This window comes from Gadus chalcogrammus, chromosome 23, assembly GCF_026213295.1.
Source record: "Gadus chalcogrammus isolate NIFS_2021 chromosome 23, NIFS_Gcha_1.0, whole genome shotgun sequence".
Classification (NCBI taxonomy): domain Eukaryota; kingdom Metazoa; phylum Chordata; class Actinopteri; order Gadiformes; family Gadidae; genus Gadus; species Gadus chalcogrammus.
Window position 1 is genome coordinate 17,003,341 of NC_079434.1, and position 25,539 is coordinate 17,028,879.

General features: G+C 42.5%; 2 protein-coding genes across 6 annotated transcripts; both read left to right on the plus strand.

Annotated features, from left to right (window-relative positions):
• The first annotated feature begins 1,064 nt into the window (after nt 1-1,064).
• Nucleotides 1,065-7,041, plus strand: LOC130377212 (carcinoembryonic antigen-related cell adhesion molecule 5-like). 5 transcript variants are annotated; one of them, XR_008894132.1, is made up of 9 exons: nt 1,065-1,312; nt 1,504-1,573; nt 2,415-2,789; nt 3,763-4,086; nt 4,220-4,480; nt 4,613-4,688; nt 5,060-5,093; nt 5,658-5,752; nt 5,990-6,064. XR_008894132.1 is itself a non-coding variant. In XM_056584239.1 (8 exons), the coding sequence occupies exons 2-8, from the start codon at nt 1,507-1,509 to the stop codon at nt 6,212-6,214; spliced, it is 1,362 nt and encodes a 453-aa protein (XP_056440214.1). In that variant the 5' UTR covers nt 1,065-1,312; nt 1,504-1,506; the 3' UTR covers nt 6,215-7,041. The 5 variants fall into 5 exon arrangements, 4 of the variants coding, with proteins under 4 accessions (XP_056440214.1, XP_056440215.1, XP_056440216.1 ...); XM_056584239.1 differs by lacking the exon at nt 5,658-5,752 and having other exon boundaries at nt 5,990-7,041; XM_056584240.1 differs by lacking the exon at nt 5,990-6,064 and having other exon boundaries at nt 5,658-5,953.
• A 4,030-nt stretch (nt 7,042-11,071) lies between these two features.
• LOC130377002 (uncharacterized) lies at nt 11,072-23,808 on the plus strand. Its single transcript, XM_056583946.1, has 14 exons — nt 11,072-11,328; nt 11,623-12,000; nt 12,410-12,733; nt 12,867-13,139; nt 13,272-13,344; nt 13,459-13,492; nt 15,989-16,053; nt 18,694-18,839; nt 19,157-19,534; nt 19,944-20,267; nt 20,401-20,673; nt 20,803-20,875; nt 20,964-20,997; nt 22,931-23,808. The coding sequence occupies exons 1-14, from the start codon at nt 11,250-11,252 to the stop codon at nt 23,120-23,122; spliced, it is 2,646 nt and encodes an 881-aa protein (XP_056439921.1). The 5' UTR covers nt 11,072-11,249; the 3' UTR covers nt 23,123-23,808.
• Nucleotides 23,809-25,539: the final 1,731 nt, after the last annotated feature.

Genomic DNA, 25,539 nt, shown 5'->3' on the forward strand with positions numbered 1-25,539 from the left:
AACTAAGTTGCTATTTTAAGGAGTAACTAGTAATCAGTAATCTGATTAATTTTCCAAGGTACTTGTAGCAACACTGGTCGGCTTAGCTCAGGAGGTAGAGCATTTGTCTTGTAACCGAAAGGTTGGTAGTTCGATCCCTAGCTCCTCCTAGCAAGTGTTGATGTGTCCCTGAGCAAGGCACTTAACCCTAACTGCTCCTGACAAGCTGGCTGTCGCCTTGTGCGTATTAACCGATGTTAGTCGCTTTGGATAAAAGCGTCTGCTAAATGCCCTAATTGTAATTGTAATTTTAACACTGACTAGGACTCACAACAACAGGAGTCATTACAGCCAACCAGGAACAGGAGTCTCTACACCAGGACCCACAATTGCAGGACTCACTACAGCAGGACTCATTGCAGCAGGACTCAAGGCAGCAGGACTCACTACAGCCAACCAGCAGCAAGACTCACTGCAGCAGGACTCGCTACAGCAAGACTCGCTACACCAGGATTCACTACAGCAAGACTCACTACAGCAGGACTCCCTACAACAGGACTCCCTACAGCAGGAGTCATTACAGGACTAACTACGGCAGGACTCCCTATAGCCAACTGGCAGTAGAGCTTGAAAAAGCTTCACAGAAGAATTTGACTAACTTTTGGAATTTAAAAAACAATGGTTCTGGTTTTGTTTGTCGCATCTCAGTAAGAACAAAGAATAAGTTATGATCAAACATAACTTATGAATAAGTTATGTTTGACAGAGTAGGCTTTCTATACTCATTTTAAAATGCGATCCTCATTTTTTGGTGAAAGCTTTTTCCAACTTCTCTGTCCATACAGAGAGTCACTATGCATACTAAATACAACACATGCCTTTTCATCTTTGTGAATTGATCCATTTTAAAACATTTACAATTGTACTGTGAATACACATTCATTTGGTGACTAAATTTTCTTTCTTTTTATATTTGCAGTCACAGGACTCCAACCACACAATTGCTCAATATGTGGTTGAGAGGAGGAAGTACCACAATGCTATAAATATAATTTCCTGCTTTCCACAAGCCATGTTTTCTTGATATTTTCAGTTCAAGTGACAGGCAGTATTAGGTCGGATCAAAGTTACTCTTTAGTTAGTGCAGTCTAGTCTCCTCACTCAAGGAGAATATTAAACACACTTGCTAATAACTGACATAGGGACAATCGCTAAAGGTGGAAGTATCCTAACTTTGGTATTTAAGTATACCAACCTCGAACAACGCATTAGTGCAACATTGTTGCTCTTTTACAACAAACTGCCAAAGAACAAAAAGCACCTACTGCTCGCGGTAAGGAATCAAAACATGATGTATACATAATTTTTTACAGGCCTAGAATAAACTGATTAATGCATTTTTCCATATTCCTTATTGGTTGTATTTGTAACAAGGAAGATGTACTACAGTAGGTACCTTAAACCAGGCCACATCAAAAACTAAAACGACGATACCTTCACTGCTTCTTTGAATTCATGATGCAGGAGATGAGGTTCACAAGATGCATCACGATGATACAGTTTGAAATGCTACTGAACGTCATCTTTGTTGCAGGTCAGTGGTGTTCATTTGTTATATTGTGAATATTTAGTTCCAAGCATTGAATATGTTTAGGTGTTGGCACGCAAACAGACCCGTCAGGGGTTGTTCGGAATTTTGGACATTGGACCTCATTTCCAAGTGAGCCAGTGTGTTATCTATCATTGGAGACCGTTTTCAACAGGTTTCATTCAGTCCTTCTAGTTGTAGAGATCGCTGGTGCTAGGTTAGCGCAGGTCGACGGTTTCTGCTAGCCTGCCAATAAAAACAGTTTTTCCCACTCCACAGTGCACCCGAGGCAAATCAATTATAACGCCAGACTAAAGATGTTAATGTCTGTGTTGATAGAATACTGTTAGAAATAAAACTATTGTTGCATCGCAATTATCGCATAACATTTTGAGGGACTACTTTCTCAGCAGTGGCGGAATTTTACTTTGCTCCGGTGTAGCAACCAATTCACTACAGCAGAACATTAACAGAGAAGCGCACTCCAGTCAGGGACACCTAATAGTAGGTGCCTATGTAATATCAGTCCGCCGCTGCCGTAGCATGCTTCCAACTACAGGGAAGTATAAACTAAATGCAATGCGACACTGGCCCACTGGGAAATGAGGTCAGATGTCCAAAACTCCGAACAACCCCTTCAATGGACCCAGAATGAGTCATTAGTTTTACCATTAATGGACTAAATGCTAATCTGCATGTAATCGATCTCTGAAATGAAGGCGGTATCCATGCTCAGAATGTGATGCCGGTCTAGTAGAGGTGTGGCCAGGCTGTTAGAGGAGGATGTGGTGGGACAGGAAGGATGTATGTCATTGGCCATTTTGTGTAAAAAATGCTTGTGTTGCAGGTGGTGAGGAATCCTGTCCTGCAGCCTTTAATGCATCTATGCCAAACAAGATGGAGGCATTGAGTGACACTTGTTTGCAAATTCCATGTTCATTTGATTTAGTACCATCAAATCTACTCGATAAACACAACATCTTTATTGGTTTATGGCTAAAATCGACTCACCAATTTGGGCCTAATCCAGAAAGTGTGGTTTTCAACGGCAGCAAAACCAATAATACATATCCAATTAGTATCATTGGGAATATGAGTGAATACAACTGCACAACCGTTTTTACAAACATGAACTCAAGTTATGCTGATGTATATTACTTCAGAGTTGAAAGAAGTTACATGGCAACTGACACCTGCAATTCTCTTACAATCACAGTTAAAGGTAGGAGAGCCCTTTTGGTATAGGGGTCTATTTTTTGATTACTGTCATTATAATTGTTTGTATTCCTATTTTAATGTTATTACAGGGTTCCTGCACATTTTCCATTTCAAAATTCTATACTTTTCCAGACTCAAATTTCCAGACTTCTCTGAGGATTTTCAGTCAATATTAAACATCCTAATACCAATTGTTAGATGCTCTTATGTAAAAAAAAAAAAAGGTCAAAAAACGTTGAGCGGCTACCGCTAGATGCTGTGAAGACACGACAGCTCTTTTGCGCCTGCAAATGGCTTAAATTTGCCGCCTCCCCCATGTTGGAGATGTCGAACAATTTCAAGCATAGTTTGCATCTAGCTTTATTTTAACACTTGGTATCCTTCATCAAGTCGCACAGTCGTGTGGCGAAAGTTAACAATGGTAACCAGATACCGTTCTCAAGACAGCTTGAGTAGTTTCATATCATCGACAGGTAGGCTATGTTGCGTAAGCAAGCTTGTTTTGATTTGTATGTATTAATATATTTTATTTTAGATAATGAGATAATAGTCTGGAAACACAAACATTTTTCACTACTCTTTTCTCATATCTATACTTATCCAGACCTGGAAATTACTCAAATTAAATTCCATACTTTTCCATACTGCGTAGGAACCCTGTTATTATGATCATTCTTAATTTTTCGGCTACTTCCTGAATAGGTAGACATACTTGTTCTCCTCGTCTAGAATTTAAGTATCTATACCACGTAATTGTAGTTTCCCTTTAATGAATGTTTTAACAATTTTTCATGCTAGTGTCATATTGTAATAATACGTATTAAGGACTTTGGGTTGTGGCACAATTCGTTTCCCTCCCCATGATTATTCTCCCCTCTTGAATACATGGTCAACACTGAAGATGCTGCATTCATTCAAGTGGATATTAAAGCTACATCTCAGCCTAATGCAAATGTTTCTTGAAAACAACCACGTAGATTCAGCCCCAGCACCCTCCATACAGACCGTCCCGGAGGGACCACTAACGGAGGGGAGCAGGGTAACGTTCACCTGCAGGGCCATCGCACCCTGTCCCACCCAGCTGCCTACCCTGAGCTGGAACCAGTCAGGAGTCCCTGAGGGCCGGCTGGAGCCGCACGGAGACCAAGAGCCTAACGTCAGGACCCGGCGGCTGAATATCACTCTGTCGGACGGACATGACGGGGTCCGCCTCACCTGTCTGGCGGAGTATCCGGTAAACGGCCGTTTAGGCGGGCCCAGCAACAGAACAGCAGAGAGCGTCGTGACGCTCAACGTTTTCTGTGAGTGACCAGCAGACAGTCCAATCAGTGAGCCGGGGCGGCTGAGAAGCGCAAAGCGTTTACATACTGCATTCAAATCCGTCAACAGCGGAACCATAGCTTGAAATTGAAGACTTAACTTGTGTTCCTGTAGATTCCCCGAAGAATACCCAGGCCTCCGTCAGCCCCCCCACGGTGTCGCTGGGCAGTGTGGTCAACCTGACGTGCACCAGCAGAGCCAACCCCCCCGTTCTCCGGTTCACCTGGTTCAGGAGCAGTGCGGAGGGACCCCTGAACGTGTCAGATGGATCTTTGTACAGCTTCAATGTGTCCAGCTACAGAGGAATCTACTACTGTGTGGCCACAAATCCCTTGGGAAACCAAACATCAGAAGAGATAACTATCAGCGGTGAAAGTGCGGTATATCAACTTCTACCCAGACCCCATAAAATATTTGAATACAACAAATATCCCAAATATATCCCTACAATCTCTAAATGGATAATGATAATGCCCCAGTGATCTGCATTGTTTTTTTCTCCTCCAGAATTGAATGTCCCTCTGATAATTGCTGGATGGCTGTTTGGTACCATCTTCTTTATTGGTCTGATCATCTTTGTCCTGTAAGTAAAAACACACACTAACACACATCTCTATCTATAGATATAGATATATATCTGTAGATATGCATTTGAATATGTATAGATCAATATCTGTAGAGATCTATATCTATATCTGCATAGATTTATAGATATAGATATGGATCTAAATATCTATATGTTAGTGATAATCCACGATGAAGTAAGAATCAACTTGAGAATCTTTAAATAAGGGTGTTCATTAATATTGTTGATGGTTCTGTTATATATGTATACATACATGTATAAATATATGAATCATTGAGTTTGAACAATGATGAGTCAAGATGAACCTTTCCAGGATTTGTGCTGGCTCCGTCTCCGTTCTAACCTGTGATCCCACCTCATGTTTATAGGTGGTTACTGAAGAAACCTTCAACACAGCAACAGGTAGGAACCACACAGTGGTGGACAGCGTACTAACATCCTGTACTTGAGCGTATAATAGTTTACCCTATGAAGGCAAAGTTAACAAGTATACTGAACTGATTGAAGAAAACAACTTCAATGTGGACGATGTGATGTCCTTAACATTTTTCTAGGATGCGGTCATTTTCTGTACTTATTTTAAGCATTCTCAAATGTGTTTGCAAAAAACTTAATAATTGGAATTCTTGCATGCCTGACTAAAATTCTATATTTTTGCTACAATTAAGCAAATATTCTGATTGAATTAACGCATACAATTGTCTACAAGGGAATAATCAAGCAAAGAACAAATGCAAATAAACTGTACTTAAAGCAAGTCATTTTGATTATTAATGTAAGCAGAAGACTGATAGCTGCTCTTCCATCAAGCCTTCCAAGCCGTTCCAAATTCAACATTTGTAATAACTGCTGCAGTGTATTTGCACTCCTCCGTGCAAAGCTATCTAAAAAAATAAAAATAAATCAGGAAATAAGGGGGTTCGAATAAAGCCGGCTCTCCTGGTATGTAAGATACATTTGTTCTAGGTTCAGATGAATTGGACTGCAGCGCTAAACATGTGAAAGTAGCTGGTACGTGAGGAGGAGTTGAAACGATCGTCTGTGCCCAATTGGGCCCTGGGGTATTGACACATTCAGCCAAGCGGCGTTCCTGCTCTTTAGAATATCTCATCTCATTCAGAGAGCGGTCAATCACAACACACATTCTCACAGAGCCAACTAAGTGACTGATGACTATGCTATACTTAGCCTTCATACTTAGCCTTCCAATAATTAAACTTTATCTTAGCTCTCCCAAAATAAGCATAATGTACTCAGCTACCTCAATAAACACTTATTGTTGTTCACTCTTCTTTCAGGTCACGTATTCATGTATCAATGCTCAAAATCCAATATGTGAGGCGCCAGACAAGCAGGAGGAAGAGGAGATCCACTACGGAGAGATCGACTTTACCAAGCGAGGTGCCGTGCAGAACCCAGGCCCGGTGTTCCCCCAGGGGGAGGAGCAGACCTCAGAGTACGTTGAGATCACGGCTCAACAGGCTAAGAACACACAGATCAGAGATGAACTGGAGAGGAGCTGAATAGTTTGGGCTGGGATCTCTTTAGTATCCACTCATGTCAGTGTAAACATATCCTGCTTAAGCATCTATGACTTTCTGCAAAACATTTCTAAAACATGGCACCCCTTATGGTTTTTGGTCTCCAAGGCACTGAATAAAAAAAACTAAAGTTTGTACGACTCTCTGCATGGCTGGTTGCTGTTTAGGAAATCAACAGCACAACAAATGTTAGGAATGACCGCTTTTATAAAATGCTGCAGAGAAACACCAGACTGCTCTTCATTCAATTTTAAGGGACACCTCAAGATAAAATGCTGCGATAGGAATACATATGCAATGCATTGTATGAAGCTGGCATAGTATGTAAATGAGTCATAAGTACAATTTAAATGAAAATCATCCAATACAACCCTTTTCCAAAAATGCCCCCTGTCTAAATTGGACAATAATGAATCGCAAATAAAAATCTATTTGTATTAAAATTTTCTAAAATGCCCCCTCTTTAAAGTGGACAATATTTAAACGTAAATAAGTGGGCAGGAGAAAGTCCACCCATTGGAGAGCGAGTATGTCCACAGGGGACGAGGATTTGATGTGAAGGGTGACACAGATTATAAAGTTCAGCCAGTTACCCAATGGGTGGAGTTTGTCCCACCCACTCATTTGCATTTTAATATTGTCTACATTGAAGCGTGCCATAGTTGGAAAATGCAAACCAAATTAATTTTTATTTGGATATTGTCCACATTTCAGCAGACATGTTTTAAAATGCAAAGAGATAGCATTTTAAATGTATATCTGACTCAAATAATGTGTGTATGTTCTGAAAAATAAAAAGCATTAGTTCTACTGCATTTTCATCTTCAACATTGCGTTTAATTATTGTCCTCAAAAGGCCTCCATAATCCACAGCCCTTAAGAGTATGGTGGGGAGGATTGGGGTGAGTGTGGATGCTGATTGAACTGGTTCTGGACCAGATCAGATTGGTGGAAGTGTAGATTGTCCCAGATGACAATGTATCTCCTCTGTTCTGCAGACATTTGACATTCAAATATCTGTGATGTTTTTCCCTGTGTCCTTCTCAGATTAAACCCTTCAGCTATGAAAATAGATTCATGCAGGATTTCATCATCAGAATCAGAAAGGATTTAATTGCCAAGAAGGGTTTTACACCAACCAGGAATTTGGCTTGATGAATAAGGTGCATACATTAAGACAATAACAATGAACAAACAGTGATATATATATATAACACAATATAAACAAGCAGGGACATAAGTGATGAAAAATAGAGTAAAAGGAACCCAACTGAAGAGGGGAAGAAACTGTTCAAGTGGCGGGAGGATTTGGTCCTGATGGACCGCAGCCTCCTGCCAGAGGGGAGAGTTCCAAATAGACTGTGACCAGGATGGGAGGGGTCGGCCATAATCCTGCCTGCCCGCCTCAGAGCCCTGGAGCTGTGCAGGTCCTGGAGGGATGGAAGGTTGCAGCCAATCACCTTCTCCGCAGAGCGCATGATACGCTGCAGTCTGCTCTTGTCCTTAGCCGTAGCAGCAGGGTACCAGACAGTGATGGATGAGGTGAGGATAGACTCAATGACGGCAGTGTAGAAGTGCACCAACATAATCTTTGGCAGGCTGAACTTCTTCAGCTGGCGCAGGTAGAACATCCTCTGCTGGCCTTTTTTGGTGAGGGACCTGATGTTGAGCTCCCATTTTAGGTCCTGGGTGATGATGGTGCCCAGGAAGCGGCAGGACTCCACAGAGTCGACAGGGGAGCCACACAGAATGATGGGGGTGGTTTGGGCTGGGTTCTTCCTGTAATCCACAATAATCTCCACTGTTTTTAAAGCGTTAAGCTCCAGGTTGTTCTGGCTGCACCGGGTCACCAGATGGTCAATCTCCCACCTGTAGGCGGACTCATCCCCGCCAGAGATGAGCCCGGTGAGCGTGGTGTCGTCCGCGAACTTCAGGAGCTTGACAGACTGGTGACTGCAGGTGCAGCTGTTTGTGTACAGGGAGAAGAGCAGAGGGGAAAAGAACACAGCCTTGGGGGGATCCGGTGCTGATGGTCTGGGATTCAGATAAATGTTTCCCCAGCTTCACACGCTGCTTCCTGTCGGACAGGAAGTCTGTGATCCACCTGCAGGTGAAATCGGGCACGTGGAGCTGGGAGAGCCTGTCCTGAAGCAGAGCTGGGAGGATAGTATTAAAGGCAGAGCTGAAGTCCACAAACAGGATTCTGGCATATGTTCCTGGGCAGTCCAGATGCTGGAGGGTGTAGGGCAGAGCCATGTTTACTGCATCGTCTACAGACCTGTTGGCTCTGTAGGCGAACTGCAGGGGGTCCAGGAGTGGGACGGTTATGGCTTTCAGGTGGGGCAGCACAAGGCGCTCAAATTACTTCATGACCACAGAGGTCCGGGCGACGGGTCTGTAGTTATTGAGTCCTGTGGTCCTTGGTTTTTTGGGGACGGGGATGATGGTGGAGGCTTTGAAGCAGGCTGGCACGTGACAGGTCTCCAGCGAGGAGTTGAAGATGTCCGTGAACACTGGAGACAGCTGGTCGGCGCAGTGCTTCAGGGTGGATGGGGAGACAGAGTCTGGGCCGGCTGCTTTGCGGGGGTTCTGACTCTTAAAGAGCCTGTGGACGTCCCACTCCTGCAGGCAGAGTCGTCACTGTGGTGGGGGAGGTGGGGGACACAGAGGTATGAAGGTGTGGAGGTCCTGTAGAGCTGGTGGATGGGGAAACAGTGGGATGAGGCTGGAAGAAAGATGTCGTGGGGGATGGTGTCAGGTCTGTCCCTTTGTCTATCAAAGCGACAGTAGAACACATTTAGCTCATTTGCAAGGCGCAGGTTGTTGATGTAGCGAGGGGGGGTTGGTTTGTAGTTGGTGATCTGCTTGAGCCCCTTCCAAACAGATCTAGTCTTTGTCTTAGAACTGATGTTGGAGCTTCTCAGAGTACTGACGTTTAGCTTCACGCACCGCCTTGCTAAACGTGTACTTCAACTCTATAAACCTTTCTCTGTCCCCACTCCTAAACGCCTCCTCCTTTTGCAGCCGTAGCTTCCCGAGTTTGGCTGTGAACCAGGGTTTGTCGTTATAACTCACCCTGGTGCGTGATGGAATACAATAGTCTTCACAGAAGCTGATGTATTACTTCACAGCCTCTGTGTACTCGTCCAGACAGTTGGTGGCAGACCTGAACACATCGCAGTCGGTGCAGTCCAAACACGCCTGAAGGTTCTCCACCGCTTCACTGGTCCACTGCTTGGATGTGCTCACAACAGGTTTACAGAGCTTGAGTTTCTGCCTGTATGTGGGGATCAGGTGGACCATGACGTGGTCAGAGAGGCCCAGTGCAGCGCGGGGGCGGTATCGATCCACACAGCCACGTCTCCGTGAAACACAAAACAGAAGATGAAGAAAAGTCTCTGTTTTCCCCATCAGTAGCTGCAGTTCATCCATTTTATTGCACAATGAGAGCACGTTGGAAAGAAATAATCAGGGTAACGGCGTACGATGTCCGCGCTGACGGAGACGCGCGAGCGGTCCAGCTTGTTTCCCTCTCCTCCCGCGCTTCACTGAGTGGACAAGAATGTCCAATAATCCAATGTAAGGGAGCAGAAAAGTTGGGAATAAATCCTCTGGAGTTGTTCCTCTAATAGTCAAAAGCTCTTGACTGGTGTAAGAGCACCGGGTGTTAAGAGCCTTGCGTGGCGCCATGGTTACCGTAACCGTTAACCGTTAAGCAAGCGCTGCGGACAAGAGCACCGGGAGTTGCATAAAACTGAATTAACAAACAAAACAATACAAAACAATGCGCACCGAAACACCGAGGCTGCCGTCCGTGGCGCCATGGTTACCAGGAAACGTCCATCATCGTCCATTTGCTAAATTCTGAAACAGTTTATTCCAAATAGGCCTACTATCAAACAGCGCTGAAGTGTACATTACTTCCCTCAACACATTAATTCTATATTTGTTTGTCTTTCTACAGATTTTACTGGAGACGGTAGGGAATTATTTCTTTTGCCTGTGCTTTAAAAAAAATAAAATAATAACTTTTGCAACACTCCTCTGCTGAGGTCGGTTTGTCCGTCCAGCTCTCTCAATGTCCCAATGTCCCACAACATGGTCAACCGACGCTGCTCCAATCTCATCCCATACTTTTGGTTCTCATCTCCTATGTCCACGTCCTCCTCCAGGTCTATCTCTTCCTCTCCCTACCCTAAGCTATAATCAATGTATTTGTTTTACATAGCAGACGTTCAATCCTCATTTTAAAACGCAAGACACCCTTTGGTGAAATCTCTTTCCAGCTTCTCCTCTCTCCCTTCAGTCAGTAAATATGCTCACTAAATACAACACAGGCCTTATCATCTTTGTGAATTTATTGGTTTTAACACATCTCAGATCGTACTGTGAATACAAATTAATTTGGTGACTAAATATTCTTTATTTTTATATCTGCATTCACACATTTGCAAAATATGCGGTTGAGAAGATGAATTACCACGATCCTGTAAATCCAATTTCCTTATTTCCACAAGCCATGTTCTCTTATGTTTTTCAGTTCAAGTGACGGCAGTATTAGGTCTGATCAAAGTAAATCTTTTTTTGGTGCAGTTTAGTCTCCTCTCTCAAGGAGAATATTAAACACAATTAGAATTACCAATAACTGACATCAAGGTCGATTAGCCGTGCATGGATCATAAAAGGAGTGGTCACAGAGGGACAATCGCTATAAGGGGAAGTTTCTGAACTTCTGTATTTAGGTGTTCTTCATTTAGATCAAACCCTGCTTGTTGGCTGTGGAAAACCACCTACTGCTCTCGGTAAGGAATTAAAACATTATCAATATATATTGTTTTTTTAAAGGCCTTGAATAAACTGTTTAATGCATGTACTTGTTACTCGTGTTGTTCCATGGAGCCTACTGTATTTCCATATTGGTTATTTGTTGTATTTGTAAGGAAGATGTAGGAACTTTAACTAAGGCCACGTTAAAAACTAAAACGAATGTGGATTAACTCTAACCTTCTTTGAATTCATGCTGCTGGAGATGAGGTTCACAAGATGCATCACGATGATCCAGTTGGAAATGCTGCTGAATGTCATCTTTGTTTCGGGTGAGTGGTGTTCATTTGTTTTATCGTGAATATTTAGTTCCAAGTACTGAATATGTTTAGGTGTTGGCACACCAACAGACCTGTTTACAGGACCTAGATTGAGTCATTAAATGTACAACTAATGGACTAAATGCTAATCTACATGTAATCGATCTCTGAAATGAAGCCGGTGTCCATGTTCAGAATGTGATGCCGGTCTAGTAGAGGTGTGGAGAGGCTGTTAAAGGAGGATGTGGTGGGACAGGAAGGATGCATGTCATTGGCCAATTTGTGTAAGAAATGCTTGCATTGCAGGTGGTGTGGGATCCTGTCCTGAAGTTGTTCATGTATCTATGCCAAACAAGATGGAGGCATTGAGGGACACTTGTTTGCAAATTCCATGTTCATTTGATTCAGTACCATCAAATAGAATAGATAAAAGCAAACCCATATTGGGTGCATGGATAAAATCGAACCCCTATTTTGGGAATCATCCAGAAAATTTGTTTTTCCACAGCAACAATCAAGATAATAAGTATCCAATTAGTATCATTGGGAATATGAGAGAATACAACTGCACAACTGTTTTTACAAACATGAAATCAAGTTATGCTGACGTATATTACTTCAGAGTGGAAAGCACCAGTTTCAAGGCAACTGACATCTGCAGTCCTCTTACAATCACAGTTAAAGGTAGGAGAACCCATTTGGTTGGGGGTCTATTTTTTGATTACTCTGTATTATAATTATTTGTAGCCTATTTCAATATGATTATGATCATTGCTGATTTCCGGCTACTTCCTGAGGTAGACATTCTTGTTCTCTTGGTCAAGAATTAAAGTATCGATGCCACAGCATAGTATTTTCATTTTAAATAATGTTTTTACAACGTTTTATGACAGAGTCATATTGCAATAAAGCTTATTATGGACTATGTGCTGAGACACACTTCGTTTCCCTGATACAATCCTTAATGTGTTAATGATGATTATTCTCCCCTCTTGAATACACTGGTCAACACTGAACATGCTGCATTCATTCATGTGGATATTAAAGCTACATCTCAGCCTAATGCAAATGTTTCTTGAAAACAACCACGTAGATTCAGCCCCAGCACCCTCCATACAGACCCTCCCGGAGGGACCACTAACGGAGGGGAGCAGGGTAACGTTCACCTGCAGGGCCATCGCACCCTGTCCCACCCAGCCGCCTCACCTGATCTGGAACCAGTCAGGAGGCCCTGAGGGCCGGCTGGAACCGCACGGAGACCAAGAGCCTAACGTCAGGACCCGGCGGCTGAATATCACTCTGTCGGACCGACATGACGGGGTCCGCCTCACCTGTCTGGTGGAGCATCCGGTAAACGACCCAGCAGGCGGGCCCAGCATCAGAACAGCAGAGAGCGTCGTGACGCTCAACGTTTCCTGTGAGTGACCAGCAGACGGTCCAATCAGTGAGCCGGGGCGGCTGAGAAGCAGATATAGTTTACATACTGCATTCAAGTCCTTCAACAGCGGAACCATAGCTTGAAATGTAAGACTTAACTTGTGTTCCTGTAGATTCCCCGAAGGATACCCAGGCCTCCGTCAGCCCCCCCACGGTGTCGCTGGGCAGTGTGGTCAACCTGACGTGCACCAGCAGAGCCAACCCCCCCGTTCTCCGGTTCACCTGGTTCAGGAGCAGTGCGGAGGGACCCCTGAACGTGTCGGATGGATCTTTGTACAGCTTCAATGTGTCCAGCTACAGAGGAATCTACTACTGTGTGGCCTCGAATCCCTTGGGAAACCAAACATCAGAAGAGATTAAGATAACTGTCAGCGGTGAAAGCGATGGTAAATCAACTTCTTCACATAGATAGACCCTATAATAAAACCTTGCTATAACATATATCCCAAATATATCCCTACAATCTCTAAATGGATATGACAATGCCTCAGTGATCTTCCATGATTTGTCTCCTACAGGATTGAATGTTCCTCTGATAGTGAGATTCTTAATCGGTATCGTCTTCTTTATTGGTCTGGTCATCTCTGTCCTGTAAGTAAAACACACACAATTTAGTTTGAACAATGAAGAGGCAAGATGAACCTTTCCAGTATGTGTGCTGGGTCCGTCTCCGTTCTAACCCGTGATCCCACCTCATGTTTTTAGGTGGTCACTGAAGAAGTCTTCAACACAGCAACAGGTAGGAACCGCAGTGGTGGACAGCGTAGTCGCATCCTGCACTTGAACGTAGAAATGGTTTACTCTTACAAGGTAAAGTAAAAAAGTTTACTGAATTGATTAAAAAAAACGACTTTAACGTGGCAATGACCTCATTAACATTTTTGTAGGAGCCAGTCATTTCTGTAGGCTGCATCGTCTTATTTTAGGAATTCTCAAAAGTATTCCTCGTAAAGCTAATTGATAGGACTTCTTGCATGCACGACTGAAATTCTATATTTTTGCTACAATTGAGCAAAAATTCAAATTTAAAATTGTGTTCATGGAAATTAATCAAGCAAAGAACGGAAAAAAATGCAAATAAACTGTACTATGAGTAAAAGTCATTTTGATTATAAATGTAAGCAGACTGATAGCTGCTCTTTCATCATGCCTTCCAAGCCGTTGTTTCCCAATTCAACATTTGAAATAACTACTGGAGTGTGTGCGCACCCCTCCGTGCAAAACTATTTTTTAGTTCAACAAGCCCCAGATTCTTGGGGTCCCAAGCATGTGATTATGCATAAGGTCTTAATTGTTTGGCACAGGATTGATGAAAGTAAGGTGATCAGAATAAAGCTGTCTCACCTGGTATATAAGATACATTTGAGCTCCGTTCAGATGAATTGGACTGCAGTCATGTGAAAGTAGCCCTGGGATATTGGCATAATCAGACGGGCCGTGTTTCTGCTCTTTAGAATATCTCATCTCATACAGAAGCAGTCAACCACAACACATATTCTCACAGAGCCAACTACGGGAAAGATGACCATGCTATACTTAGCCTTCATGTGAACATATTTTAGTTATTCCAATAATTCAACAATACCTTAGATCTCCCAATATAAACATAACGTTCTCAGAGCCTCAATAAACACATATTGTTCAGATGTTTTCATAGTAGGTTTGCCATTATTCTATTGAAACCACTTGTTCACTCTTCTTTCAGGTCATGTATTCATGTATTAATGCTTTTCCACAGAATCCAATATGCAAGGCGTCAGACAAGAAGGTGGAAGAGTAGATCCACTGCACAGAGATCGACTTTGCCAAGCGAGGTGCTGTGCAGAACCCAGGTCTGCAGTGTAAAAAAGAACCGTAAAAAGAACCGAAGATGTCTGGCAGCAAAGTCTTCAGACGGATAGTGTCAAATTACAGCGAATAAGAAGAGTACCAAATGTAATGAACTGTAAAATACAGAGCAGATTTAACAGTCAAATTTAAATAAATAACAGTATATTCATGTTGATAAATGGTCCATATTCAAACTGATATGATACGTGGAAAAACGTGTATTATGTAAAAATGTATTACTGCTGCAATCTTGTATATTTTTTTTTTTCAAGTAATATAACTAATAAATGATGACATAAAACGCAATAAAAACTTCTGAAAAGTGTTCACAGCCATAATATTGTTTTTTTACTAATTAAAGAAATAGTTCAATATTTTGAACTCTGGGCCCAAATGAGGAGATGATTTCAGTCAGGATTGCTAAAAGAAGAAACCGGAACTTCTCTAGCTCTCTGTTCCGCCCGTCCGGTAACACCGGGAAGCCCCTCCCCCTCTACTGCATGGACATACCTTTACCATTTGAATCAACGGTAAACATTCAAAACATGACACTCACAGTATTATCATACTAAGTACGTCACCTTGAAAGGTAAAAAAACAAGCTTTGCCAATTAATATGTGCCATTCGGAAAGTATTTTTCATTGAGAAAGGTCAAGATGCTCAAGAATTCAAGGTACAATATAAGTTACTTTTAAAGCCAAACTCTGAATCTACATTTACATTCTAGGGGTTTACATCAATAAAAAGCACCAAAAATACCTCATATTATGTGATAGATAAACCAATCAGTAATGGTAAAGCATTGCAGTATTTTTCTCACTTCACAGGCTATGTTTTCAATGAATAAAATACAAAATTACACTGGGTTTATCCTTCAAATTGATATTAACTCTTGGTAGACCGTTGCATTGTATTGTCCATGTGGTAAGTCCAAAATATTGATCTTCTTCAGCAGAAGCTCCTGTGCTCCATAAGTAGGGTAAGGTTAAATCAGCTCTTTGCCCGTTTGTTTATGTGTATTTTTTGCAATTCAAAGAATGTGTATTGGGAGGCTGTAGTCTGTTCCACACTTGTGAAGCACAGAAGCAGCTGATCAAGAGCTATATGTAGCAATATGTCATGGCCAATAAACTCTATGACCAAACAATAAACAAAGTTCACTATCTTCAAGGGAAGTGGCCCGGTTAATAAACCAACAGTATGAGGCTGTGCCCAGCAACGAGTGCAGGTCGCAGATAAAAACCTGAAAACACGGTTATTAAGATGTGATCAGTTGTTGATTACAATTCTGAATGTTAAATTGATTCATGGAGTTCAAAATATTCAGTTCAAGGCCAGAATGCAGATCTTTCTTTGAATAGGTACAGCGCCCCCATCGACTGGTACAGCGCCCCCTATCGACAGGTACAGCCCCCCCTATCGACTGGTACAGCGCCCCCTATCGACTGGTACAGTGTCCCCGTCGACTGGTACAGCGCACCCTATTGACTAGTACAGCGCCCCCTATCGACTGGTACAGCGCCCCCTATCGACTGGTACACCGCCCCCTATCGACTGGTACACCGCCCCCTATCGACTGGTACAGCGCCCCCTGTTGACTGGTACAGCGCCCCCTATCGACTGGTACAGCGCCCCCTATCGACTGCTACAGCGCCCCCTATCGACTGGTACAGCCCCCCCTATCGACTGGTACAGCGCCCCCCTATCGACTGGTACAGCGCCCCCTATCGACTGGTACAGCGCCCCCTATCGACTGGTAAAGCGCCCCCTATCGACTGGTACAGCCCCCCCTATCGACTGGTAAAGCGCCCCCTATCGACTGGTACAGCCCCCCCTATCGACTGGTAAAGCGCCCCCTATCGACTGGTAAAGCGCCCCCTATCGACTGGTACAGCGCCCCCCTATCGACTGGTACAGCGCCCCCTATCGACTGGTACAGCGCCCCCTATCGACTGGTAAAGCGCCCCCTATCGACTGGTACAGCCCCCCCTATCGACTGGTAAAGCGCCCCCTATCGACTGGTACAGCCCCCCCTATCGACTGGTAAAGCGCCTCCTATCGACTGGAAGAGCGCCCCCTATCGACTGGCCGAAGAAACAGAAGCACATCACGTGTGTCAAACTTCTGCCAAACAAAACAAAATGTATGGCACTCCTTTTATTCACAGTGGCAAACACAACAATTTAACATACCTAGTTTAAAATGTGTTACGATAACATCTCTACCGGTAAATGTGCATTTAATCTTCATGTATATGATGTTTAGATTGCGTGTTCATGCAACTTGAAGTTGTCATGGTGATCCATGTCGACGCAGCTCCTATTTTGTGTGAATCAATGTCTTTCTGAGCAGTTGTGTTCAGGGTTATTTTATGTAACTGACAATGTTATTTAAAAGGAATGGATGTCATTTATTCTTCATTGGGAAAGATGAGGACGACATCAATGCAATGAATGAAGTGAAAGGAAGACTTCAAACATTGTCAAAGGCTTCAAAGCGCATCACCATGGGTTTCATAGACATGCAATAAGTGAAGCGGACACAACATTCAAGGGGTACAGATGACGTGGGAGTGAGATAGAGACTAATATGAATCAGGGCATTAAGGTTTACTAAAAGTAGTAGATAATCTACTCTAAATCAAGCCCTACAGGAAGTGATGTAATGAGGTGACCTGGGGTCTATTTAATATGAAAGAGGGCATATTGGGGATATATGTATTCAATATCGCAAAACATCATCAAGATTCACCATTGAAACATCTTGGAAATAAAAGATATTGCAATGAATACCTGAAGTAATTGGAAAGAGATTAGAACTGGGCGATCAGAACTGTTAACCAGGGGGTGCCCTGGGATCACTCTGTGAAAATCACATGTCTCTGCAATAAAAGACATAATATCAATGTAATCTTAAATGATGGTTCATTACCTGTCATTTTACAGATTAATTTACAAATGTTGATGCCTGCACGTATCTTTACATCCACAAAATCCACACGGTCCAAGAAAAAAAGAAGGAACATTTAATGTAAAATAACTTATTATTATTATTTCCTCATATTATTCCTCATATTATTACCAAACATGCCATCACACCAACAGCAGAACGGTTATCCAAATAACAAGGAAGTGTACAACACTTGCGTTACAGTCCTGGAGCTCTATATCTAAATAATATCATATAATACATAGATATCTATATCAAATAATACATATTATCACGGCCAAAAGCTGTGTGCACGTCCAGACGATATAATGAATCACAAAGGACTTCGTCGGGAACTCCGACGTCTCTGGTTCTTCCACTTCCACATCAATCTGTAGTAGACAGAACCGCGCGCTGCCTGCTGCCAAGCAGTAGTAGAGCTTGAAAAAGCTTCACCATAGGAATTGACTGACTTTTAGAGTTAAACAAAACTATGGTTCTGGTTTTGTTTGTCGTATGTCAGTTAAAAAGAACTTGGAATAAGTTATAATCAATGTACATTTTTTACATAGTAGGCTTTCTATACTCGTTTAAAACACAAAACTCTTTGTTGAAGCTTTTTCCAGCTTATCGTTTGTCCAAACAGACAGTAACTATTCTCACTTAATACAACACAAGCCTTTTCATTTTGTGAATCGATCGGTTTTAACCCATCTCAGATTGTAGTGTGAATACAAATTCATTTGGTGACAAAATATTGATTATTTTTATATTTACATCCAGAGGACTGCCGCCACACATTTGCTTCATGTATGGTTGAGAGGAGGAAGTACTAGGATCAAGGTCCATCAAGGTTGATTAGCCTTACATGGATCATAAAGAAGAGAGTCACAGAGGGACAATCGCTAAAGGAGGAAATATCCTAACTTCTCTATTTAGGTACACCCATGTCTAACAACGCATTGGTGCAACACTGTTCTCCTTTTACAACAAACTCTGCCTGTTGGCTGTGAAAAACCACCTGCGGCTCTCGGTAAGGAATTAATACATTATATACATTCTTTTTTATAAGGCCATGAATAAACTGTTTAAGGCATGATGTTTTTAGTTTTTTGTTCCATGTAGCCTACTGTATTTTAATAGTTGTTATTTGTTGTGATTGTTCAACAACGAAGATGTAGGTACCTTAACCAAGTCCACATTAAAAACGAAGACAATTGTCCCTTAACTCTAACCTTCTTTGAATTCATGATGCAGGAGATGAGGTTCACAAGATGCATCACGATGATCCAGTTGGAAATGCTACTGAATGTCATCTTTGTTTCAGGTGAGTGGTGTTCATTTGTTGAATTTGTTGAACTAAACTTGAATATTTAGTTCCAAGTAATGAATATGCTTAGGTATTGTGTTTGACACGCCAACAGACCCGTCCTACAAGACACAGAATCTATAATTAGTTTTACACCTAATTGGACTATCGGCTAATCTGCATGTAATCGATGAATCGTAAATGAAGCCGGTATCCATGTTCAGAATGTGATGCCGGACTAGTAGAGGTGTGGCCAGGCTGTTAGAGGAGGATGTGGTGGGACAGGAAGGATGCATGTCATTGGCCAATTTGTCTAAAAAATGCTTGCATTGCAGGTGGTGTGGGATCCTGTCCTGACGTTTTTCATGCATCTATGCCAAACAAGATGGAGGCATTGAGGGACACTTGTTTGCAAATTCCATGTTCATTTGATTCAGTACCATCAAATAGAATAGATAAAAGCCAACCCATATTGGGTGCATGGATAAAATCGAACCCCTATTTTGGGAATCATCCAGAAAATGTGGTTTTCCACAGCAACAATCAAGATAATAAGTATCCAATTAGTATCATTGGGAATATGCGAGAATACAACTGCACAACTGTTTTTACAAACATGAACTCAAGTTTTGCTGACGTGTATTACTTCAGAGTGGAAAGCACCAGTTTCAGGGCAACTGACATCTGCAGTCCTCTTACAATCACAGTTAAAGGTAGGAGAACCCATTTGGTTGGGGGGTTATTTTTTGATTACTCTGTATTATAATTATTTGTAGCCTATTTCAATATGATTATGATCATTGCTGATCTTCGGCTACTTCCTGAGGTAGATATTCTCGTTCTCTTTGTCTAGAATTAAAGTATCGATACCAAAGCATAGTATCTTCATCTTCATTTTAAATAATGTTTTTACAACGTTTTATGACAGAGTCATATTGTAATAAAGCTTATTATGTGCTGAGACAAACTTTTTGTTTCCCTAATACAATCTTTAATGTGTTAATGATGATTATTCTCCCCTCTTTAATACATGGTCAACACTGAACATGCTGCATTCATTCATGTGGATATTAAACCTACATTTCAGCCTAATGCAAATGTTTCTTGAAAACAACCACGTAGATTCAGCCCCAGCACCCTCCATACAGACCCTCCCGGAGGGACCACTAACGGAGGGGAGCAGGGTAACGTTCACCTGCAGGGCCATCGCACCCTGTCCCACCCAGCCGCCTCACCTGAGCTGGAACCAGTCAGGAGGCCCTGAGGGCCGGCCGGAACCGCACGGAGACCAAGAGCCTAACGTCAGGACCCGGCGGCTGAATATCACTCTGTCGGACCAACATGACGGGGTCCGCCTCACCTGTCTGGTGGAGTATCCGGTGAACAACTCAGCAGGCGGGCCCAGCATCAGAACAGCAGAGAGCGTTGTGACGCTCAACGTTTCCTGTGAGTGACCAGCAGACGGTCCAATCAGTGAGCCGGGACGGCTGAGAAGCAAAAAGCGTTTACATACTGCATTCAAATCCGTCAACAGTGGAACCATAGTTTGAAATTGAAGACTTATCTTGTGTTCCTGTAGATTCCCCGAAGGATACCCAGGCCTCCGTCAGCCCCCCCACGGTGTCGCTGGGCAGTGTGGTCAACCTGACGTGCACCAGCAGAGCCAACCCCCCCGTTCTCCGGTTCACCTGGTTCAGGAGCAGTGCGGAGGGACCCCTGAACGTGTCAGATGGATCTTTGTACAGCTTCAATGTGTCCAGCTGCAGAGGAATCTACTACTGCGTGGCCACGAATCCCTTGGGAAACCAAACATCAAAAGAGATTACGCTAACTATCAGCTGTGAAAGCGTCGGTATATCAACTTCTACCCATAGACCCTATAATAAAAACCTTACTATAATACACATCCCAAACATATCCCTACAATCTCCAAATGGATACGACAATGCCCCAGTGATCTACAATGATTAATCTCCTACAGAGTTGAATGTCCTTCTGATAATTGGTGGATTCTTTGGTACCGTCTTCTTTATTGGTCTGATCATCGGTGTCCTGTAAGTCAAACACACAGCAACACACATCTATATCTTTGGATATAGATCTATATCCGTTCTAACCTGTGATCCCACCTCATGTTTATAGGTGGTTACTGAAGAAACTTTCAACACAGCAACAGGTAGGAACCAAACCGTACTCGCATCCTGCATTAGAAATGGTTTACCCTAAGAAGGCAAGCAAACAAGTTTACTGAATTTCCAAATGGTACCAAACGACTTCAATGTGGAAGATGAACTCATCAACATTTTGTAGGTTGCAGTAATTTCTGTACATTGTCTTATTTAAGGCATTGTTAAGATTATTTGCGAAAAACGAAAGAATAAGCTTACTTGCAGTAATTTGTTTTTGCTGCAATAAAGAAAGGATTCTAATTGTATCTCAACGTACCCAATAGTCTACAGGGGAATTACTCAAGCAAAAATCTAATCATAGTCCTTCGAAAATAAACATGATACAATTATACTCTGCTATATCAATAAATAGGTAGGTGGTACGTGAGAGTAGTACTATGTATTTCTTAGGCTCAATTTAGACGAGACGATCAGGACACAAATCGCCAAAGTGGTGTTGCGTTCTCACTTTTTATTCCGCGTTTAGACGAGCGTCTTTTGGGGGAAATCTGTGTGCATATACGATGACGCAAAAGTGTGTGAAATTGTTGTGGTTTGCCTGTACTGCACATGGATGTGACGTATAAACGAGAGGCACGTCTGATCAAATAATTTGTCGTTTTCACCCGCATTCGTCGTCGTGTTAACAGGGCCTCCTAGTTTACACACTAGGAGGAGCCGTCTTAAACAAGGTAGCTCTCAACAAACAAAATAAATCAAATAAATGTTTTGCCATGGTGCCCAAAAATGGCAGAACCAAAGAAACACAGAATAGCAAGTGAGTGCAGGGGGGAAATGTGCAATGAAACTGTTGCAGTGATGAAAGACTATAATGTACGGCAACACTATGAAACCACACACAATGAAACCATCAGACCTACACTGGTGCCGAGCAAGAACAAAAAGTTAAAGGTCCCATGGCATGAAAATTTCACTTTATGAGGTTTTCTAACATTAATATGAGTTCCCCTAGCCTGCCTATGGTCCCCAAGGACTAGAAATTGCGTTAGGTGTCAAATGAGAGGTATCCTGCTCTGCCTTTGAAAAAACAAAGCTCAGACGCGCCGAGTGTGTGTGTGTGTGTGTGTGTGTGTGTGTGTGTGTGTGTGTGTGTGTGTGTGTGTGTGTGTGTGTGTGTGTGTGTGTTGTTATTGGAATAACCGTTCGGCTGGGGTTGGGTTCTCTGACGTCTCTGGTATTTCCATAACAAGACTCGTAGTGGGGGTTATCTCAGCCATGATTGAGAAGGAATTTGGGCAGCGGGGCTTCAATCGCGGTCAACAATCCCTTTCTCCTCCATGTCGCAGTTCAGTCTATTTCAGATTGATGTGAAAGTGGAGGTTTATCTCAACCATGCAGAAGAAGTGCAATTAGAACTTATCGAAAGGCAGTCTGATGATTCTCTGAAGAATCAACATCAGCTTCTCTCCCTAACCGACTTCTGGCGAAGCTTGGAAAAGGCCAAGTTTCCTCTGATGAGAATCCACACAAAAAGAATGATGAGTCTGTTCAATAATTGTTCAGTAACTTATTCGCATAACAAGCTTGAAATATACCAATACCTTTTTCCCCTTTATATAGGGCTGTATAAAGGGGAAACCCATGAACAGAAGGCTATTATATAAGCTGAGCTTTGTGGGATTCAGTTAAAAAATCTTGAACATCCCTAACCCTGTTTTATGGGAACCACTTGTTGACTCTTCTTTCAAGTCATGTAGGCCTATTCACAGGGACGCAGGGAATATGAAGTGGGGGGTGCTGTATGTAATCGGATGAGACATCATCCGATTACATGATGAAAAAAAAAAAAAAAAACCCGCGGCATTGCCTGAGTTCAAGTGTTGTAGTTGCGTCTGTTGTCCACTAGAGGGGGTGCGGCAGCACCCGGAGCACCCCACTTCCTGCGTCCCTGCCTATTCATGTATCAATGCTCTTCCACAGAATCCAATATTCGAGGCGTCAGACAAGCAGGTGGAAGAGGAGATCCACTACGGAGAGATTGACTTTGCCAAGCGAGGTGCTGTGCAGAACCCGGTGTTCCCCCAGGGGGAGGAGCAGACCTCAGAGTACGTTGAGATCACTGCTCAACAGGCTAAGAACTCACAGATCAGGGCTGAACTGGAGAGGAGCTGAATTGTTTGGACTGGGATCTCTTTAGTATCCACTCATGTATTGTCAGTGTAAACATATCGTGCGTCCATGGCACCCTTTATGCTTTTTGGTCTCCAAGGCACCCAATAACCAAAACAAAAGTTTGTACGACTCCCTGCCTGGTTCTGTTTATGAAATCAACAGCACAACGAATGTTAGGAAGGATCGCTATTATAAAATGCTGCAAAGACTCAGCAGGCTGCATTTCATTACATTTTAAGGGACACCTTAAGATAAAATACTGCAACAGGTAACATATGCAATGCTTTGTATGAAGCTGGTAAACTATGTAAATGTGTCATTAATACAATTAAAATAAAATCAGCCAATCTAACCCTTTTCCGAAAATTCCCTCCTCTATAAAGTGGACAATAATGAAAAGCAAATGCAAACCGGTTTGTATTTAAATGTGTTAAAAGTGGACAAAATTCTAATGTGAATAAGTGGTCGGGAGAATCTCCACCCATTGGAGAGCAGGTATGTCCACAAGGGACGAGGATGTGATGTGAAGGGTGTCACCGATTTTAATGTTCAGCCATTTACCCATGGGTGGAGTTTCTCCCACCCACTCATTTGCATTTTAATATTGTCTCCTTTGAAGCGTGCCATAGTTGGAAAATGCAAACGCAAATTTATTTAATTTTTATTTGGATATTGTCCACATTTAAGCAGACATGTTTTAAAATGCAAAGAGATAGCATTTTAATTGTATTTTTGACTCAAATAATGTGTGTACATTATGAAAAATAAAAAGCATTAGTGCTATTGCATTTTTATCTTCAACATTACGTTTTCATTTGATTAGAGTCCTTAAAATGCCTCCATAATCCACAGCCCTTAAGAGTATGGTGGGGAGGATTGGAGTGAGAGTGTGGACGCTGATGGGACTTGTTCTGGACCAGAGCAGATTGGTGGAAATCGAGATTGTCCCAGATGACGATGTATCTCCTCTGCTCTGCAGACATTTGACATTCAAAATATCTGTGATGTTTCTCCCTCTGACCTTCTCCGATTAAACCCTTCATCTATGAAGATAGATTGATGCAGGATTTCATCATCGTCCATTGGCTAAATTCGGAAAAAGTTTATTCCAATATAGGCCTACTATCAAACTGCGCTGAAGTGTACATTAGTTCCCTCCACACATTCATTCTGTATTTGCTGTCTTGTCTACAGATTTTACTGGAGACCGTCGGCCGATCAGATTGCGGTTATGCAAATACACTCCACACGTCTACTGGATCCATTTTGCAATAACAAACAGGAAGAAAGCGGAAAAATCCGGACGTTATATTTTTTTAAAGAAATGGGGAATGATAGGATTGTTCGTAGTCACCTGTTGTTTTGTATTTCACACATCGGCTTTGTAGCGGGAAGCGTTTAGATTTGCTGCAGTATACGTCTACAAAGTCCAGCCCCCTATACGTCGGACACGCCCTCGTTCATCCGTCGACGGACGCATGTAGTGTGAACAAGGCGTAACAACATAATTTCCAGAATCTGTTTTCCTTGCACCTTACAAATAAAACACCAAAATAAAAATTGAAAAAGGTTTGGAAGTTTATTTGCAACACTATTTACATGGTTAGTAGCAGTGTTGGGCAAGTTGCTTAAAATAAGTGATTAGCTATAGTTACTAGTTACAAAGTATACTACTCAGTTATCTGACTCCGAAACTACAGAAACCCCTCGAGCCATCGAAGTTTTCCCTCGGGATACAGTTTGCCGCCCGTTCAATCTTATATGAGGACTACTAACCTTGGTTCTATGTATATCCTTACTGTCAGGATCCATTTTGTACCCACCACAAAAAAAAAGTTGAGTTGAATTACTATGGATTATTACACGGGTCTTCTCAATGACGTGGAACGCTCCCATGGAGCCCATGGATATTCACATGCATGGGCTCTTCACAACTCCCGGCGGTGAATTATATTAGATATTTCCAGGTATAATTTTTACCTCTAATGATGTCTTTGGTAACACTCCGCAAGTAGTCCGGTAACTTGTCAACCCCAGCGTCTTCGGTTGCTAAGCAACGTCAACGTCTTTGGCCAACTATTTCTCTGCTGACCAACACTACGAATGCTGGAAACAAATACATTGTAAAAAGACACACCATGTGAAGTTATTTTTTCTTTTTGGCAAGTAGCCGTGTAATAAGCGGGATAATGTATAGAATGTCGCCGGTCATTATCAAAAATAAGCCCCTTCAGGGCGAAGCAAGACACCTTCGCTGCCCGTCGGTGTCCTGTTCGCCCTGTCGGGGCTTATTTTCCCGATAATGACCGGCGTTCTATACATTATCCCTTACTTATTACACGGCTCTTCTCAGTGCTGTAGACTGCTCCATTTACTTGCAGGGGCCTTCCCAACGTTCAGCTGTCAATTATTTTTGT

What these genes read in the sequence shown, in the direction of transcription:
- LOC130377212 (XM_056584239.1), top strand. Translation starts at nt 1,507, where the DNA reads ATGAGGTTCACAAGATGCATCACGATGATACAGTTTGAAATGCTACTG. An exon ending in GAACGTCATCTTTGTTGCAG is followed by an intron (nt 1,574 to 2,414) that starts GTCAGTGGTGTT and finishes CTTGTGTTGCAG; the next exon opens with GTGGTGAGGAATCCTGTCCT. An exon ending in AACCTTCAACACAGCAACAG is followed by an intron (nt 5,094 to 5,989) that starts GTAGGAACCACA and finishes CTCTTCTTTCAG; the next exon opens with GTCACGTATTCATGTATCAA.
- LOC130377002 (XM_056583946.1), top strand. Translation starts at nt 11,250, where the DNA reads ATGCTGCTGGAGATGAGGTTCACAAGATGCATCACGATGATCCAGTTG. An exon ending in CGTGACGCTCAACGTTTCCT is followed by an intron (nt 12,734 to 12,866) that starts GTGAGTGACCAG and finishes GTGTTCCTGTAG; the next exon opens with ATTCCCCGAAGGATACCCAG. An exon ending in TGTGACGCTCAACGTTTCCT is followed by an intron (nt 20,268 to 20,400) that starts GTGAGTGACCAG and finishes GTGTTCCTGTAG; the next exon opens with ATTCCCCGAAGGATACCCAG.